This window comes from Protopterus annectens, chromosome 6.part1, assembly GCF_019279795.1.
Source record: "Protopterus annectens isolate FY-2018-M chromosome 6.part1, PAN1.0, whole genome shotgun sequence".
NCBI classification, from domain to species: domain Eukaryota; kingdom Metazoa; phylum Chordata; order Ceratodontiformes; family Protopteridae; genus Protopterus; species Protopterus annectens.
Window position 1 is genome coordinate 530,851,376 of NC_056738.1, and position 18,791 is coordinate 530,870,166.

Consider the following 18,791-nt stretch of genomic DNA (forward strand, 5'->3'; position numbering starts at 1 on the left):
TTGAGCTCTTATTACAACCTTAGGTTTAATGGGCTGTTTATGTTTGTTTGATCATGCTTTAAGCAAAGGTAATTACAAATTGTTTCTCTATTATATAACATCGCCTCTTGCATAGGTAATACTTAGTTTAAATATGCAAAAATAACATTTTAGAAAGTTATCATATGATCTTAATTATTTATATTTATGTAACTGAATGTATCACACTTTTATATGACAGCTAAGCCTAACATGATTACTGAGTTTGCCATTGATTGCTTGGAATATTGTGTACTCTCTGTGGTAGTTCAGGGTCAGAAAGCCATGTCTTACATTCAAGTGTATTTTTGTTACTGGTTTTGATTATGTGGGATGTACTGTAGGATGTCATTCTCACATGATTGAGTTTAATGTTATTTGCTGGATACATCAGCAATTTTGAGCTAGGCATAATCCCTGGCAGTACTGAATCGAGACAAGAAGGTATATAATTTATAAATGTGCAGCTACTTTAATTTAACTATATTATACAGATATATAAGCAGTTTGGATGTTTATTAAATGTTTAGTATACTTATTGAAAGTGTGGATTATTAGCTTTCTAAAATGGTCAATTATATGGCAGAAAACTTTATGCCTATGTATACTGACTTTGCATTCCTTAATTATCAAAATAAGTTACTTATCGAAGAAGTAAGATAAATACGATTCACTATATTAAACATTTTAACACTGAAATTCATTAAACACATAATTAATATTTAGAAAATTACAAAAGGCATATTTTTCATTTGGTAATCCTACACATCATTCTGATTCATAAACAGTCTGTTATTCATTAAGTGTACATAGAGACTAATGTTATATGGGGAAAGGATGAGATAAATTACAAAAAGATGAAATAAAGAAGATGAAGAAAGGAAATAAAGAAAGGGGTATAAAGGAAGACAAAGACAAAACCAATTATTAGAATTGGAAGGGGTAAAGTAAACTGAAAAGGGGAGAGAAAAGAGGAAAGGAAAATGGAGGAGAAAAGAAAGAAGAGAAGAAAGGTAAAAAAGTGGGGTAAAGATTCACTGAATGTATGATTAAGTGAATTGAAAAATGAAAATTAAAAGAAAATTAAAAGAAAAAAGAAGACTGACTAGACAAGACAGGGAATGCTAAGAGTACAAGGATAAAGGGTAAAGTGAAGGAAAATGAAATATATAAGGCTCATTTATTTTAACTTTTAATCTTATTTAACAAGCTTTTGCATTTTAGTATGCAATAGAAGATAATATTGCACCATGTTAGAGTGAAGGTGGAAGAGTAATTTGAATGAATTTTCCATCAAGCTAGGAATATTGTATTCCGGCTTAGGACTGATTAATTTAGTTTCAGTGTTTATTTTCAGACTTATTTTTTTTTTTAGTTATGTCTTTAATGAGTTTATTATATTTTATAGTATCAAATATAAAGGGTGGTTTATGTATAAAAGGAACTAGTATTTACTGTTTTGGCATACAGTTCATAATTATAAATACTAAGAGGTGTTCCTTGAACCAAAATATGGATGCTATCTCTTCAGTGTTATCAATTAATATAAATGGGTTGAACAGTAATTTAAAGGGGGTGGTCTTTTTAAATTCTTAAAATTATATAAAGCTCAGGTCATCTTTTTTACAAGAAGCTCATCTTGCTAAAGATGAGGTCAAAAGATTAAATACTAAATAGTATACAATTTCAATTTGTTTGAATTTTAAAAGGAAATGAAGAGGTGTTGCTATTTTATGGAAAAATACATTTGGAGATAAGATAATAGATTATTTTACAGATGCTAATGGTATGCTATCTATTATTGGTTCCACTTCTAACCATCAAAATTTCAAAACATCAAAGTTTTGATCATCGAGACCAGAACATCGAATTTTGAACCATCGAAGGTTACAAGTATAACCAAAAAAATAAAAAAAAGAAAAAGAAAAATAAATTGTAACAATTAAATGCAGGGGGGCTTCACCCTACAAAAACACAAACATTCTCCCACCTACACTTACCTCTTTCTTCCCCTTCAAACCTTAGATGTTTTAAAACTTGATGTTCTGAACTTCGATGTTTTGAAATTTCAGTGGTTAGAAGTGGAACTGTATTATTATAGTCAAACTTAACAATAGGATTTACACTCTGGTGAATTATTTTCGAATTCCTGGAATTGGAGTTTAAATGGCAAACAAGCATTTAGAAACTACAATAACATACATGAAAGGAGATCTCATCTTAGCAGGAGGAGAATACTACTTCTAATAGCAAAATCAGAATAGCTTCCTATGCTAAAGCCATAGATATATTTGTTGCTTCTATGCATCTTAAAGAAATAAATATGAGACAAATTGATTATTTAATCTATTCTCATATACAGATTTGGTACCCGGTCTAGTATAAAGTGTTTGTTTCAAATAATCTATTATGTGCCATAGACAAAGTTAATATCACACCTTGTTAGTTATCAGAACATAATTAAATAACTTTTACTTTTCTAGAAAAACTAGAAACCTAACTCAATATAATAGATTTCCAGCTTATTTAATAAAGATTAAATATTTCAAAGAATGCTTTTTAAATTAGTTATTTTTTATTGAAAAAAATAATAATGGCAAAGTCAACTAAAATATTATGGGACTCTCTAATGTCTTATTTAAATGGCAGAAATAAAAACTGGTACATTTGCAAAAAAAGAGAATGTGATAGAGATCTAATCTCTATACAAACCAAATTAATAGTTTAAAATGAGAAGTAAAGATAGATAAAAAGAATATAAATGAAAAATAAAATTGCTTAATTCTAAATATAAAGAGATCATAAATCATAAAGTACGTATTAGTTTAGAAAAATTCAAACTTCATTCTTACTCACTAAATCCCACCAGCTTACATAAGTTAGCAAACAGAGTGAAGAGAATGGCCAAGCTTAATCACATTTAGAAAAATCAATTGCCCAAAAAGGTAACAGACATAATAAAATTTCAAACATAGAGGGCATACTTGATAGTTTTGAAAACTATTATAAAAACATTAGCTCTGTAGACAATGACAAGATCAGTGATAATATTTTAAATTCCTAAAAGAAAATATAACCAACAGGCTATCTATAGGTCATATTCAAAACTAGATAAACCAATCTGTATTTATGAAATAAAAGGCCAAATTAAAAAATTGAAATGTAACAAAGTTCCCGGTAATGATAGTATCATACCTGAACTATATAAAATAATGCCTATTACCTTGTTAACATATTAAAAGTATTTACAGAAGTAAAAAAAAATCTCATCATAACTCCCTTATGGAAATCTACTTAAATTTCCTCTACATTAAAACAAGATAAAACCCCATCCTAATGTTCTTCTTATTGGCCCATATGTCTGATAAATGTGGATCATAAAATGTTTATGAATATTATTACAAATAGACTAAAATCAGTTTTAGTTACTGTCATCAGTCATGATCACACTGGGTTTATTATGAACAGACACACAGTAGATAATACCCACATGACTCTCTTTAATTTAATTTAATTAATTATGCAAGAAAGCATTATCAATCATTAGCTTAGACATAAAGAAAGCATTTGATGCAGTGAATTGATTCTATATACTTGAAACTCTAAAGAAATGCAAGTTTCCCCAAAAAATGATTGACCTAATTATGAGTTTATACCAGAACTCTTATGCTTTTGTTACATTTGGCTCATTTCTTTCTAATTCATTAAAACTTAGTAAGGGAACTAAAGAAGGATGTCCTTTACCACCATTATTATTTGTGCATATTACAGAAGCTTTTGCTAACAGTATTAGGTCAAAGAGAAATATAATTAGCTTTGATATTACATATCAGCTTTTCTTAAAGCTTCAACTTTTTGCTGATGACATTTTACAAATTATAGCTGATATGATTCTTCATTACCTTTCGTAATTGACCGTTTAAAATGTTTGAAGAAATCTCTGGCTTGAGTTTTAATTAGTGCAAGTCAAATGTACCTTTAGTAAATAAAAATCTAAATAAAAATAAAAAATAATAATGAATTCAACTGGAATAATACTCATGTGAAATACTTAGGTATTCTCTGAACATTGGAATTCAGTAAAATAATTCAAATTAATTATAAGAAAATGCTAGACTATACTCCCAGTTAATAGATACATTGGATAAAATCTTGTTTACAATGGAAGAGAGACTTACATTGATTAAAATGATAATTCTTCCAAAAATTCTACACAGTATTCAAACCCTTGCTACAATGCCTTCTAAAAATATAATTAAAAAAAATTATTCCGTACTTTAAGGTTTGCTTGACACCCAAGCAAACACAGAATTTCTTTAGATAATAAAAAAAGAAGTTGGAATCATTGAGGCATAGGCTTTCCAGATATTGAATTTTATTCAGTGTTTGTAGTCATTAGAATAATAGCATTATGGTTAACCTCATCATATTCAGCTAAATGGAAATTCACACATGACAATATTCTTTTATCTCATTACAAACATATTTCCCCTTTATATAATCATATCTGAAATAATTTCATTTGTTTGTTAAAAAAATGTTTTGATAATACGTTTGATAAAGTTGTTAATTCTAATTATATTAACAGTATTCTAGACATGTTTAAAAAGTTTATTTATGTTGATCTTAGTCTTAAGGACTGGTTATTTGTTATTTTCCCAATAGCCTTCACTAATAAATATATTGAAACATACAATTTTAATAAAGTGTTGATTTCTAAAAGAAAATAATTTAATTTTCTGGAACCAAGATTTACTCCACAGGATTTCTAAAGGGGAAACATAACATTTATTTAGATAATTGTCTTTATGTACAAATGTTTAGACAATCATGTCTAAAATTGAGACATATAAGGACCTTCATGATAAAAAAAATTACCTAATCTTAATGAATTCTTCATTACTATTAATTGTAATGTTGATGTTACTAGAGCAGAACACAGTTGTCTAAAGTATATAAAAGTATTAAAAGTCTTAATAATAATATAAATCCACATTACTGATATTTTTCAACACAGATACATAATATGGTATTCTCAGAAGACAATAAAATATTAGTTTTGACGTTGGCTAGAAAAACTACCTCTTCCTTACATTAGAAAATATTTACATGAAGCTCTTACACAGAGCATTTAGAACTCCTTATAAAATTGAATTTATGTCTAAGAAAACAAATATTAGTTGATGGAGATGTAGTGCACCCAAGAAAGCAGATTAGTTCCAAATGTTTGTCGACTGACCTACAGTTGCTCCTTTTTGGAGAGAAATTAGTGACTTTATGTAAGCATTATGGTCTGATAATTGTTCTTTATCAAATTAATTAACATTATTTAATACTCCAGTTCCTTGCTCCATATCAGAATTACAGATTTATTTGATGTGGTCTGTTTTGCCAATAGCTAGGAAAGTTATAATGAAAAACTGGAAGAAAAAGACCTCACCCTTGTTTTCAGAATTTATAAATATAGTGAGAATGGTTCCTAAAAGAGAAATTTCTACAATCAAGATGAGAACCACCAATATCACTTCTTATAACTTTAGGTTAAAATTAAACACTTTATTAGATAATACTAATTCATCAACACAAGCTAGGATTTGTATAACCTATTACAGACTTTATAAATATGTTGATGTTGAGTGTTCACTATATGTTGTATTACTTCATTTAAAATAAATAGAATTGTTTAAAAAAGAAATTAATATGCATAAAGTTATGCATTATTCATATTCCTAATCAACCCTGTAGTTTTCTTGCTTGATCATAACAAAGGCTTGAGACTGAAAATATTTTGTGTTATCTGGCTTTACACAGTGTCATATGTAACAGCTGAAGCAATGTAACTGACAAGCTAACATGATACTGCTTAAAATAATCATGTGTTGCTTTTGTTAACAATATGCTTTTTAAAACTAGGTATATGCTGACGTTTGTTCTTTATGGTGGTAAAGGTATCAGTATGAAAAATGGTGGCTCTATCTGCATTCCTGAAGTGTTAAGTGGCTGTATAGCTGAGTGCCTAAACTAAACTAAACATTCATATACTTTATCACCTTTTAGCACAGTTTTAATTACTTTGCACTTATTGAGAAATGCTTACTAGGCTCAGTTTTCAAGTGTACAGTCATGCAATACATCCTTTAACACTTTTTGTATTTAACATGTTGGTTTGTCTGAAATAATATTACAGTTATTTTTGTATAAATAATGATATCACATAACATAAATTATATATTGATTTTATATATATATATATATATATATATATATATATATATATATATATATATTATTATTAGTCTATTTTGAACTCTAAGAACCCCCCAGACTAAAAGCATATTTTCACATTTTTTTCACATATCTTTCTGTGCTTATGAATAATGACTAGCCCTTTAGAAAAATGTCCAACTGGCCTCAAAATCATTTATTTACTAAATTATAAGCCAGTTTCAGAGCATTGTTCTCTGGGTGTATGTAGTGCTGTACAACTAGTAGATCTTTGGGGGGAGTAAACTTAACACAGCTCCTTTTTGTCTTGCCTAATAATTTTGTATTAAGATTCAGAAAAATATAATGTCTTCTCCTAACTTGTGTTTAATTTGTTAATTTTCAGGACATCAGCCACTTGTATCAAATATTTCCAGATGACATACTGGGTTCAGGACAGTTTGGTACTGTTTATGGAGGTAAAGACTTGTTCCTAAGTGTACACTCATAGAACGGACTATGCTAACTTTTCAGCAGTTTTCTTTTATATTATATAACATACCATACTGTGAACTTACTTGATCACTTAATGCACTAAAGAAATCAATCATTCTAATTACTTATCATGTGGAATAATCTCTTTATTGGATTTTTTTTTGCTTGGGGTATATCACAGCATGAATCATCTATGCAGCATTAGTGGTCCACACTGTTTATAAACTGTATTTGCTAATGTTATCACTTTCAGTGTTCAGTATTATTACATTTCTTTGTTAGTTTTCAGTGATTTATTTTTACACAATTTTACACTAAAGTGACATCATTAGTTTACTTAACATTTAACATAATATTTAATTGATCATTTCTGTTAATTAATCATATGTGGAGGAATTGACAATGAATGGCAAACAAGCCGAAAGAAGAACATGACTGCAAATAAAGCAGTTCTAAGTCTGAAATGAGGAAATGTTTCTTTAGGGAGCATTTAGACAAGTGGAATAAACTGCCAAAGGAAATGATGACACTCTTAATATTTATGGGGTTGTTTACAGAAGTGATATAATTACATTAGAGGTAGGGCATATGAATAGGGTATCTGACTGCATCTTAAAAGTGAACAGATCTGAAATGCATGTTATCATCTTCTGCTAATGTTATATGTTTATGTTGACTTTGGAGTATGATTATAACCTGAAAGAGAAGTGTAGAATCATATTTTAAATGAATATTAGTAATTCTAATTCATTAATACATTTTGAAGATTATTACTATTACATTTCTATCAATTAGCACTTGAACTGATCCTAGGATTCTTTTTAGTCTTGACTCAAGCCAAAAATGGTAGGGACTTGGACATGATACAGTTAGATGTTTTGACATATAGCCTGGGGGCAATGCTTAAATTTTCAGCAACAAAAGGAACAGTCTACAATTTATTTACAGAAATAACAACTAGTGTATAGTTATGCTGTAGAAATAATATGCTAAACAAAATATACAACGTACTAAACTATATACATGTTACATTAGGCAGATATAGAAATATGTAATCTAATGAAATACAGTTTGCCTTATTCTTTAATGACTATTAAAATGGATATACAATCACATCCCACATGTTAATGTACAGGAATTAGAATTGTGCTTGGTTATGAAAACTATAAAAGCTGGTGCAGTTATAGTTTTCAGTTAGAGGGTTTCTATGCAAAAATTTAAATTGAGAGTAATTGTTGCATTTTATGATTTCTTATGGAATAGGTTCTCTCTATGAGGTGCAATCTTAGAAAAAGCTCTTTAGGCAGTAGTAAGAGGAAAATCAGGTCAGCACAGTGATGGGCCTTGTAGATTTCACAGAGCATATATAGATGCTTTTGTTTACAGTTTACTTCTTAAATGTGGCAGTATGAAAGTTAACATGTTATGGCTTGTTCCAGGTAAACAATTTGCTTTCTGTAGTGAAAGGCAATGTTGTTTGTAAGAAAGGTGGATGGATTGTAGCAGTATTATAAGGGAGGTTTAGAGTGGTAATTGATAGAGCATATTGTAACCCAGGGATAAGGATACTGATAACAAAAACCTTTGCTGCTCCTTTGGTAAGTAAATATTTGATTTTATAGGAATATTTAAGCTGATTTAAAGGTTTGTGAATTACTTTTTCTCTATATTGCATGAAAGATAGTTGCTAATCCAGACAAGCTCATATGATTTTTTTGTGAATAGACAAAAATAAGGAGTTTACCTAGGAGATCATTGATTAGCAGTTCATGAGCAGAATTTAGTCACTGAGTAGCACAGAACAGAGTTTCTGCAATCTTTATTGAGTTAGTAATACAGTTGTAATTTGTTAATCATTTCTTAGTTTGGCTAAGGCCTTTGTGAATATCATTTCCTGATCTTCAATAAATGTATATAAATTAATTAAAGCAATATACTCTGCCTAAAGCAGTCAGTGGCTATTAGGTACGTACAATGGAAGGGTGTTAATTAATAATCACAAAAGTAGATGGCTAAGTACAGAACCATGTGGGATACAACTTGTAGAAAAATCATATCTGATATATTATTATGAGACTTTATATGACATTTCAGTTGCTGTGGTAGTGAAACATTTTAAGATGATAACAGAGAAACTGCATTCATAAAGTTCACTGGGCAGATTAGTGTGCTAACACTCGAACACATGTTTTAGATCAAGAAGGACTACTCTAGATATTTTACCTTTTACCGCACTCACAAATAATCGATCATTTAAACAGTATATGGCAGTTATGATTTTGAACATTGAGTGATTTATTTTGTTAACATATTAGAGGATTTGACTGTATATAATTTCAAGAATATTTGGGACTGGGTACTAATGATTAGCAGATGACAGAGTACATGAAGCTGTAGACACACACACACACACATACACACACGCACACACACACACACACAAACACACACACAAACACACACACACATACACACACGCACACACACACACACACAAACACACACACAAACACACACACACGCACATGCATACATGTAGATGTGGGTGCATTACTATACACTGAATACATACGTCAGACACAATAACTTAATGCCCCTTTTGACACGTTACCAAGAAACAGCCTCATCACATGCAAAATTTAACATTTATGAAAACAAGGAAAATCATTGTTTTTCCATGGGTGAAATCCCTGCTGCCCCTTACTAATACCTACTAACCCTAACCCTGTACATTACCTTTAAAAAAATACTTTCTGTAACAATGACACTATTCAGACAAATTTGAGTTGAATGCGTCCTAGGGTTTGATGCTGATCAAAAAAGGAGACTGTTTTCTTCTGAGATCATTTTTTTGTTTTGACTTTCACTATGTTGAAAGCCAAAATACTGGCATTTGAATCAAGAGAAGTGTTTAATCGACAAAGAAACCACCAAAAAAAAAAAAAATAGCAATAATGGTCTGTATAGACACATAGAAAAATGTGGGGATGGCCATGTATTTAAGTTTGCCATATTAAAACAAATAAGGACTGACCCGGGGGGGGGGGGGTTATTTTAAAGCTATCTTGGGTTATACAGAGGTATGGTGACAACTGTTGACTGACGCTTCCACCTTGCCTGGTCTTAATGACCATATATCCATTAAACCCATATTACAAGTACAGAGTTAAATGAATGCAAATACAAGTGCATTTTATTAAAATGATTGTATGAAATTTTTAATTTTTTAACATCTCAGTCAGAAAGGGGAGTATGTTATGTATGCATTCGAGTATTTTCAAAGTATGAATTATTTCTATGTGGTTTGTGACAATTATTAATTATTTATACATTAGTATATGAATTGTACATTTGTGCCTTGTATTATTAATGCATTTATTTTATTTTATTTATAAGGTAATAATTATTAAATTTTTTGAGGTTGGGTTCACTTTAAGGGAAGTATATGCTTTCATTGATTGCAACTTTGTTGCCAAAAAATACTGTATTTAAATGTGTAATTTAAATTAAAGTTTGTTCTGATGAAGTCCACGTTTTAGTGGATGAAAGCGCTTAATATTTATGAAGTTTATGCATTAAAACAGTCTTTTTTATGTTCCACTTGTTGGTGTCTTCCTGATGGAGTCTGAGGCATTAAAATGCTGGCATTGATGAGTTCAGTTTCAATCTGTGGAATAGCTATAAATGTGGTTTAAGTAAAATTTGTACTAAACTGTGTCAGCTAGGAAATTAAGAGATTTCCTTCTGGTCAAAATGTGAACTATTATTTTAGAATGGCTCTGAACATTTTGGGGTGCTACTTCTTTATTTCCATTTAAGTTAAAGAAAGATTTGTATTTTTTTTTGGTTTGACTGGCTATTATACCTTCATACTTGGCTCTGAACTTCCTAATGGTTCCCTTGGACTCTTTAATCGTTTGCTTAAGTGTACTCTAAGGTAGGCAATTTCTTTCTCTTACTATATCATTTATTTATATGGGTAGTCCACCACAGTGACTTATTTTTAAGCGTCTCATTATATTTGGTTCAGATAAGGACTGCCTTACCAATGTAACAATTTAAGTGGGAGTAGAAATCAGAGGCACAGGCAGCAGCCTTAGCCATGGGATCTACTGGGAAGTGATTACAGCAGGATTTATTTAGGTTATCAAATAACTGAAGAATGTTTGTTTTTAAAAAAAGACTAAAATTAGAGTTATTTACAGGGGAAGCATCACCTCTTTTTAAAGGAAAAGGGCAGCAGTTTATGGTCTGATTTAACAAGGCATGATGATACATATGGAAATCTGCAAGTGGTGTCCATCTTTGTAAGGAATAAGTCATGAATATTAGAGCCTGTAGAAAGATGGTGAATTATTTGTACCAGAGAGTTAGCATTTATAATGACAAGTAAGTACTGGGCATATTATAGTGTAGGTAAACAAGTTTATTGGTGGATAATTGAAGCCCCCCAGTAGAATGGTGCTGGGAAAAATGAGGATGTCAGCTAATGTGTGAAGACAGCAATCGAGACCAGAAGGGAACATACTGGGTGTTCTATAACTAGCTATGAAGTGATAATTAATCATTTTTTAATTAGTCTTTTTTTAACTCATTAGTATGTCTGTTTCCTTCTGGCAGCAATCCCAGTGACTGAACTGTCTTTATGTAGTGCAATAAATCATCTCCATTGTTCTGTAACCTTTAATGTCATCCATGATTAAATAGCATTTTAGTTACTGGCATGAATTAACATATAATATGTTTGTGTGTGTGTGTGTGTATATATATATATATATATATATATATATATATATATATATATATATATATATATATAATATATATATATATATATATATATATATATATATATATATATGTGTATATATACCTAGATCAATGACAGCTGTCCACTGACTATATCTGTCTGCATTCAGCATTAGAAAAAAAACTCATCTCACACTACTTCTGAAGTTCACAACCCTGACCATATCATACATTTTAAGTTTCAGTTTGCCAACTTTCTGCTTTGTCCAAGCTACAATCTAGATAATAAGTCAGGTTGATCATGGGAGTTATAGAGCAGAAAGCCTGTAAATTGCATGGTCATGTACAAAGCACCCCCCCCCCCAAGGTACCACACCTGCTGCTTCTTGGAGAAGTGATGTTGTGGGTGGTTTAATGATTTTTTTCTAAAGTAAAGAAAGGCCACATTTCCTTACCTAAAAATATAAATAACTATTGGGTAAATGTACCTAGCTGAATAGTGTGCGGGAGGCATCAATTTCACCTGTGCATTCAAATGGTAGCAATTAGAAGCATTGTTTTAATGTAACAGCTTGAGAACAATAATGTAACAGCTTGAGAACAATGGGGAAAGCAGATGGACAGACCACAGTTATTTACTTAATTAGTTCACTCTCTTATACCTACTTTATTTTAATCAGTTTTAATAGTGAAAATATCCTGAAAAGATGAATGCATAACTCAAATAACAGTTTTGGACAGAATGGTAGTCCCTTATGGGTTGATGACAAATCCTCACTTATGCGCAGGTCTGTATTATAACAGCGAATGATCAGATGATAGAACATTGTTATATCGACCCCGAAATGTTGAAAATCCAAAACAGTGAACAATCAGAACAGCGATTTTTTTTCCCAGGGAAAAAAATTGCTGTTCCCAAAAAAAAAAAAAAAAAAAAAAAAAAAAACACTAAATAAAGTGGGGGGCTTCTCCCCCCCCCCATTTAAATAAACCAACTCCAAGATCGCACTACAGTGGAGGAAACGGCACAACCTGGACGGCTGGCCCAGCGATTTCTTTCCTTGGGAAAAAATTTGCTGTTCCAGCCATTCGCTATTTTGCCTGCTTGACATGTAGTGTTCGCTCTAACAGCGTTCAATCATCTGATCATTCGCTGTTCTAAAGTAGACCCCTTACACACTGCTCATGCAAATCCACACACTCACCTATGGATAGTTTAGAGGACTGGCAATTCACCTAAAAAATTATCTTTGTGATATAAGAAGAAATAGCAGCACAGAGAAAAAGAAAACTGTAGGACACAGGGAGAACATGTAGGCTCCGTAAAGAAGGCACCTTAGAATGGAGCTGAAATGGAGAAGAAAGTGCTCTGAGTCTACTGCATTGCGTTGCTACAGGGGCTAAAATAATGTACTAGCAAATTATGTTTGAGACTGAAAAAGTACTTGCAAGATGGGGACTGTATAAAACTGGCATGCTGGGTTTGTTTTAAAAGTTGTGATTGCACATGTAAAGAGAATACTACAATAACACTGGTTACTAAAATGCTATGTGAAAAAAAAACATAATTATATTAACAGTTGTGCATAAACAAGTTGTGTGAACGTGCACAAGTGTACTTCCTATCACCAAGTACAGCATGAAATAGATATCTACTTTTAACCACTATAAGAAAGAACATATGATTATATAGTAACAAGATATGCAGACGTGTATATTGTGGGAACAGATACTTCAATGTTTCTAAGTATTGTCACTTATTAAAAAGATGTTAAGCAAGTCTCAAAACAACTTGTGTGCAGATTATAGAATAGCTATGTAGCCAAGACAGGTCTGGAAATAAATAAGATACATAAGAAATGACGGTGGTGGAATACAGATCTCCAGAAAGTTATCAAAAAAGGAGGGGTACTGGAAAAAGTGGGCGATAGAATAAATTGGCCAGGCTAACAAGGAATACTGGTTGACTAACAAAGAGGATATGATGGTAGAAAAGAATAAGATATCAGGTGCTCTACCAGTTTGTAAAAAGTTACATAGCAGATGACACAAAGAAATTATATCAGGCTGCAAACACAAAGATAAAGAAGCTGGTCATCTGATACCATTCATAAGAGATGTCAGCAACAACCTGCTCACAACCTGACAGGACATCAAAGGCAGGTGGAAGGAGTTCTCTCAGCAGCTTCTGAATAAAGAAAACCCCATGGAAGCTGCACTTCCTCAGACACAGCTTACAGTGATAGAAGAGACGCAGCCCACCATAGAAGAAGTAAGAACAGCACTGAGGAAAATGAAGTCAGGGAAAGTGAGGTCACAGCAGATATCAAGCCAAAAAACACAAAAAACTACTAAAATAGAAAGAGAATGGCTTCAGAAAGCTACCAGTAGTTTAAAAGTGCATAAAGCACTTTTCATTTAATAAAATCAAACTTTTTCAGATGTGTCATCACAGCAGATATGATAAAGGTGTTGGGCGAGATAGGGGAGAAATGGCTCCTGAGGGTACTCATAGCAGTGTGGAGAGACAGGTATATCCCAGATGACTGGAGAATAAGCATAGTAGTGCCAGTGTTCAAGAACAAAGGAGACATCTGCAAATGTGGCAGTACAGATGAGTCAAACTCTTGTTACACTGCATGAAAGTACTGGACAGGGTGACTGATAAACAAATACTCAGAAAGGTAGAAAGTAACATGGGAGATGAGCAGAATAGATTCAAATCAGGATGCACATCAACTCACCCATTGTTTGCAGTGAGACTGATAATGGAGAAGAATCTACAGATGAGGAAAGAGGGATTCCATAGACTTGGAGAAAGCATATGACAAGGTTTCAAGAAAAGTGACTTGGACAGCCATGAAATGATTAAAAGTCCAAGAAACATTGATAGAATTAGTGTATGCTATATACAAGGACCCAATGACACAAGTATAAATAGTGTTTGGCTTCACAAATGGGTTCCCAGTGGGAGTTGGTGTGCATCAAGGTTCAGCTCTGAACCTACTGCTATTTATACTGGTGATGGACCACATTAGTAAACAGACCTGATCAGAAAGAAACTGCTGTATGCAGATGAGGTGGCATTAGAAGCAGACTCTGAACATCATCTTAAAAATACTCAATTGTATTTATTACTGCTTGGTGTAACTCATTCTAAGCCTTTTGGTTTAAGCACTTGGGCTTTGGACCAGTTAGTTGTTTTGCACTGAGGGTTTGTGGTCTGCACTGTTGTGACAGAACAGGTAGCTTACATCCTTCTAGGTTGAGAACTGCTGATTGAGGGCTCAGTGTCTGTTATTCTAAAAGTGTATTAATTCTGGTTTAAGCACTTGGGCTTTCAAGCCAGTTATTTTACATTAAGAGGGTTCGTGGTCTGCACTCTTGTGGGAGGAGAGGCTGGACTCTGCCCTTCTGAGCTGGGAATTTCTGGTTAAAGGCTTATAGTGCATGCATATCTGAACTGTTTCTTACTGAAGTTGGTGCACCTTGTTTGCTGTGGCATAGACTGGATTCGGGCCTGCTGGATCTAGCTTTGTTTGTGTAACTTGAGCACTAATCCAGACATTCTCTAAAGTATTCAATGGTATTTATTACTGCTTGGTTGTAACTTGATTAAAGTGTAGCTATCATTCAAGTCTTTTGGATTAAGCACTTGGGCTTCAGACCAGTTGTTTTACATTAGGAAGGTTTGTGGCAAGCACTGTGGTGGCAGGACAGGTAGCTTTCATCCTTCTAAGTTGGGAACTGCTGATTGAGAGCCCAGTGTCCAAGTGTATTAGTTCTGGTTTAGGCACTTGGGCTTCAGGCCAGTTATTTTACATTAAGAAGGTTCGTGGTCTGCACTCTTGTGGGAGAAGAGGCTGGACTCTGCCCTTCTGAGCTGGGAATTTCTGGTTAAAGGTTTATAGTGCCTGAATATTTGAACTGTATCTTACTGAAATTGGTACACCTTGTTTGCTCTAGCATAGACTAGATCCAGGCCTGCTGAATCTAGCTTTGTTTATATGCTTGTTGTTTGTTTGCTTGTTATTTCCCTGGAAGCTAATTCCACCTAATACGCAACTTCTCAGTGCTTCTGTGGATCACTAGTGATATCTGCATTGCTTACTGTACTTATTTCCTTGTTTCACTGGAAAGAAAGTTACTGTTTGTCGTTTTTGCATTTAGTTACTTGTAACACATTGCACTCAAGTTACCTGGCACTTGCTCACTAAAGCAATTATATAAGTCAGCACTAAAAATTAAAAGCACTACACCCTCACTCCCCACTGGCCCTTGTTTTCAATTAAGGATTTCCCAATATTATTCTAGCATGTCCAAAGGTCAGTTGTCAATCTCCTCTCCGGTCCAGCTGGTGAATCTGGGAATCTTGAGGCAATGTTATAACTGCCTCATGTACACAGACAACCCTCTCCTCCTCCCACATAACACAAATACTTGCGAGAGATGCAGCTATTTAGCCAAACTGGAGGCTGAGCTCTCTCAACTCAGGACTGGCAAGACCAGACAGGAGGAGAAGGCAACTACACACACCACAAAACCAGCCTCACATAATGCTACCACTCCACTGAATCAAACACATAAACACACAAAGACATACTCGGAGGCTCTGAGTAAAAATTTACCTAAACAGCAGAGGCCTCCAAAGCAGACACCCAAACAACTGCTACCTCAAGACACCCCACAAGCAACACATAAACCACAAAAGCAGTGTGCAAAGCAGTCACAGCCCTTAAGGCCAAATACAACACCAAACATACTTGTCATAGGTGACTCCATAGTCAGACACACTGACGTCCCACTCACCAGGCTGAACAAGGAGAGGGTCACAGCAAGCTGCCTATCGGGCCCTAGAATCCACCACATAACACAAGCACTCAGGTCACTCCACGGCAAGTACAAATATGACACAGTCATTGTCCATGCTGGTGTGAACGACCTGAGGTACCTCCCTGGACTACATGAAAAGAGACATAGAGGAGCTCTCTGATTATGTAGCCCAGGCAGGTATGACCCTAACCCTGAGCAGTATCCTTCCTTCACCAAGAATGATGCCACAATATAGAGACAAGATGATCAGCTTTAACAATTGGCTTAATGTCTGGTGTCATTCAAAGGGGATCCAGTGTCTGTCTGCCTGGGATGACATGCTTGACAAGCCACGCTGCTTCGCAAGGGACGGCTTGCACCTGTCACCCTGGGATTCGGATATTGGCTAAGGCTCTTGCCACCCCATAGTGCCTTTTTAGGCAAGGCTCAAATTCTAAACCTACCACCCTAGAAAACAAAAATGGGAAGAAACTGAGGGTAATGCTGCTCAATGCCAGAAGTCTAAATCTCAAAATGCACGCACTCGAGGCCCTTCTCAGTATGGAGAACATCGATGTCTGTGCTGTAACTGAAACCTGGTTCAAGGCTCCTGAGAGCACCCGGCACTATTAGGTTTTACCTCATATCATGCATTCTGGCCCCAAAACCCGGATCACACCACAAAAGGAGGGGGTGTATCCATATTCATAAAGGATACACACACCTCCAGGTTGGTGGCAACGCAAGCTCGGAAACCATCCAGGTGCAACTAACCATAGGCAAAACTGCTCTACAAATTGTAGCATGCTACAGGCCACCCTCTCAAACTCAGGAACCCCACACAGCCTTCCTGAAGACACTGGAGGGTATAAATGTATCTCCAAACACCATCATATTGGGTGACTTCAACTACCCGAATATAGACTGGGAACATTACTCAAGCCCTAACTTTCTAGCCCAATGGTTCCTGGAGTTCATAAATTCAAATGCCATGGAACAGCTAGTCACTGTTCCCACGAGAGGAGAAAATATACTAGATCTCATTGTCACAAACATGGGGACAAAATGCTCCACACGGAAGTATATCCCTCATTGGTGAGATCTGATCATAAACTAATCTCACTGGAAATCCACATCCCGCCCCACCCCAAACAAAAAGACCATAGTGAAGAACTTCTCTAAAGCAAACTTCACACTACTCAAGACTGGTGTGGTATCCTTCAAGGCCCCTGAGCCAGTGGAAACCACAACCCAAGCTGCGGAAGCCCTTACAAATGCCTTCTATGAACACCTCCAGGACTGCATGGATCAGGCAATCCCAAATAAAACCAAGACTCTTTCCACAAAGGGCAAACATCCAGTCTGGTGGACCCCAGCCATTAACAAACTTTACAATAAGAGGAGAAAGCTATTACATGATAGAACAAAATCCATAAAAGGGAAGTCACCCCTGATCATTATTAGTAAAAAAATATAAGCACTCATAAAATCAACTAAGGCCAATTTTGAGAGAAAAATTGCCATGGATTCAAAGGACAATCATAAGGCCTTTTTCAGCTATGTTAGGAACCTGGGTGGAAACTCCCAGATATGCTCAGAATTAGTCCAAAATGATACAAAAATCACTGAACCCACAGACATTGCCAACATACTGGCAGACAGGTTCAGTGCAAACTTCACCCCTCTCCCCTAAAGGAGAGATAACTATCCCAGCCGAGTGTAGCCTCCCAGACATCTCAAATGCGCAGGTGAAAGCTGCTCTCTCTAAAGCTAAAAACACAGCATCAATGGGACCGGATGGTGTCCCCGGCTGTGTGCTACACGAGCTAAATGAGGAATTAAACCCGCACATAAGGCAGCTGTTTAATCTCAGCCTTACCACAGGATACGTGCCCAAGGAGTGGCGTACGGCAACTGTGGTCCCACTCCACAAAGGCAGCGCCTCTACGGACCCTGGTAATTACCGCCCCATAAGCTTAACAAGTCTAGTCTGCAAAGCTATGGAGAGGATCATGATGGAGCTCATAAACAAAGATATAGGGGACTTGCAGACATTGGACCCGACCCAGTTTGGCTTTGTCAAGGGAAGATCATGCCTTTTGAACTTGTTCGACTTCTTCGAAACAGTGACCAAGGCCATTGATGAGGGAAAGGCAGTCCATACAGCCTACCTTGACCTTGCAAAGGCTTTTGACACAATACCCCACTCGGGTATTGTAGAAAAACTTACCAGCTTAAATGTAAACCCATATGTCACAAGATGGGTTGCAAACTGGCTTAAGGACAGAACCCACAGGGTTAGAGTTGCTGGCGCTGTGTCAGACTCCAAGCCAGTCACAAGTGGTGTCCCACAGGACTCGGTCCTTGGCCCCCTATTGTTTGGCATCTACTTCTCAGAAGTACAGGCCAACATGGGAGGACTTTGGCTGACAAAGTTTGCAGACGACTGCAAACTGGGTGCCATAGTGGAAAGTGCATCGGACACGGATATCCTTCAGAAGGGACTCACGGAA

The 18,791-nt window shown here is 34.7% G+C and overlaps 1 protein-coding gene across 1 annotated transcript in view; it reads left to right on the plus strand.

Annotated features, from left to right (window-relative positions):
• The window catches only part of LOC122805670 (serine/threonine-protein kinase D3-like), a 1,097,474-nt gene that overhangs the window by 986,524 nt on the left and 92,159 nt on the right, over positions 1–18,791 (plus strand). The window contains exon 12 of the mRNA XM_044075994.1: positions 6,629–6,701. Within this exon, the coding sequence (XP_043931929.1) occupies positions 6,629–6,701 (73 nt within the window). The remainder of the gene's footprint in view (positions 1–6,628; positions 6,702–18,791) is intronic.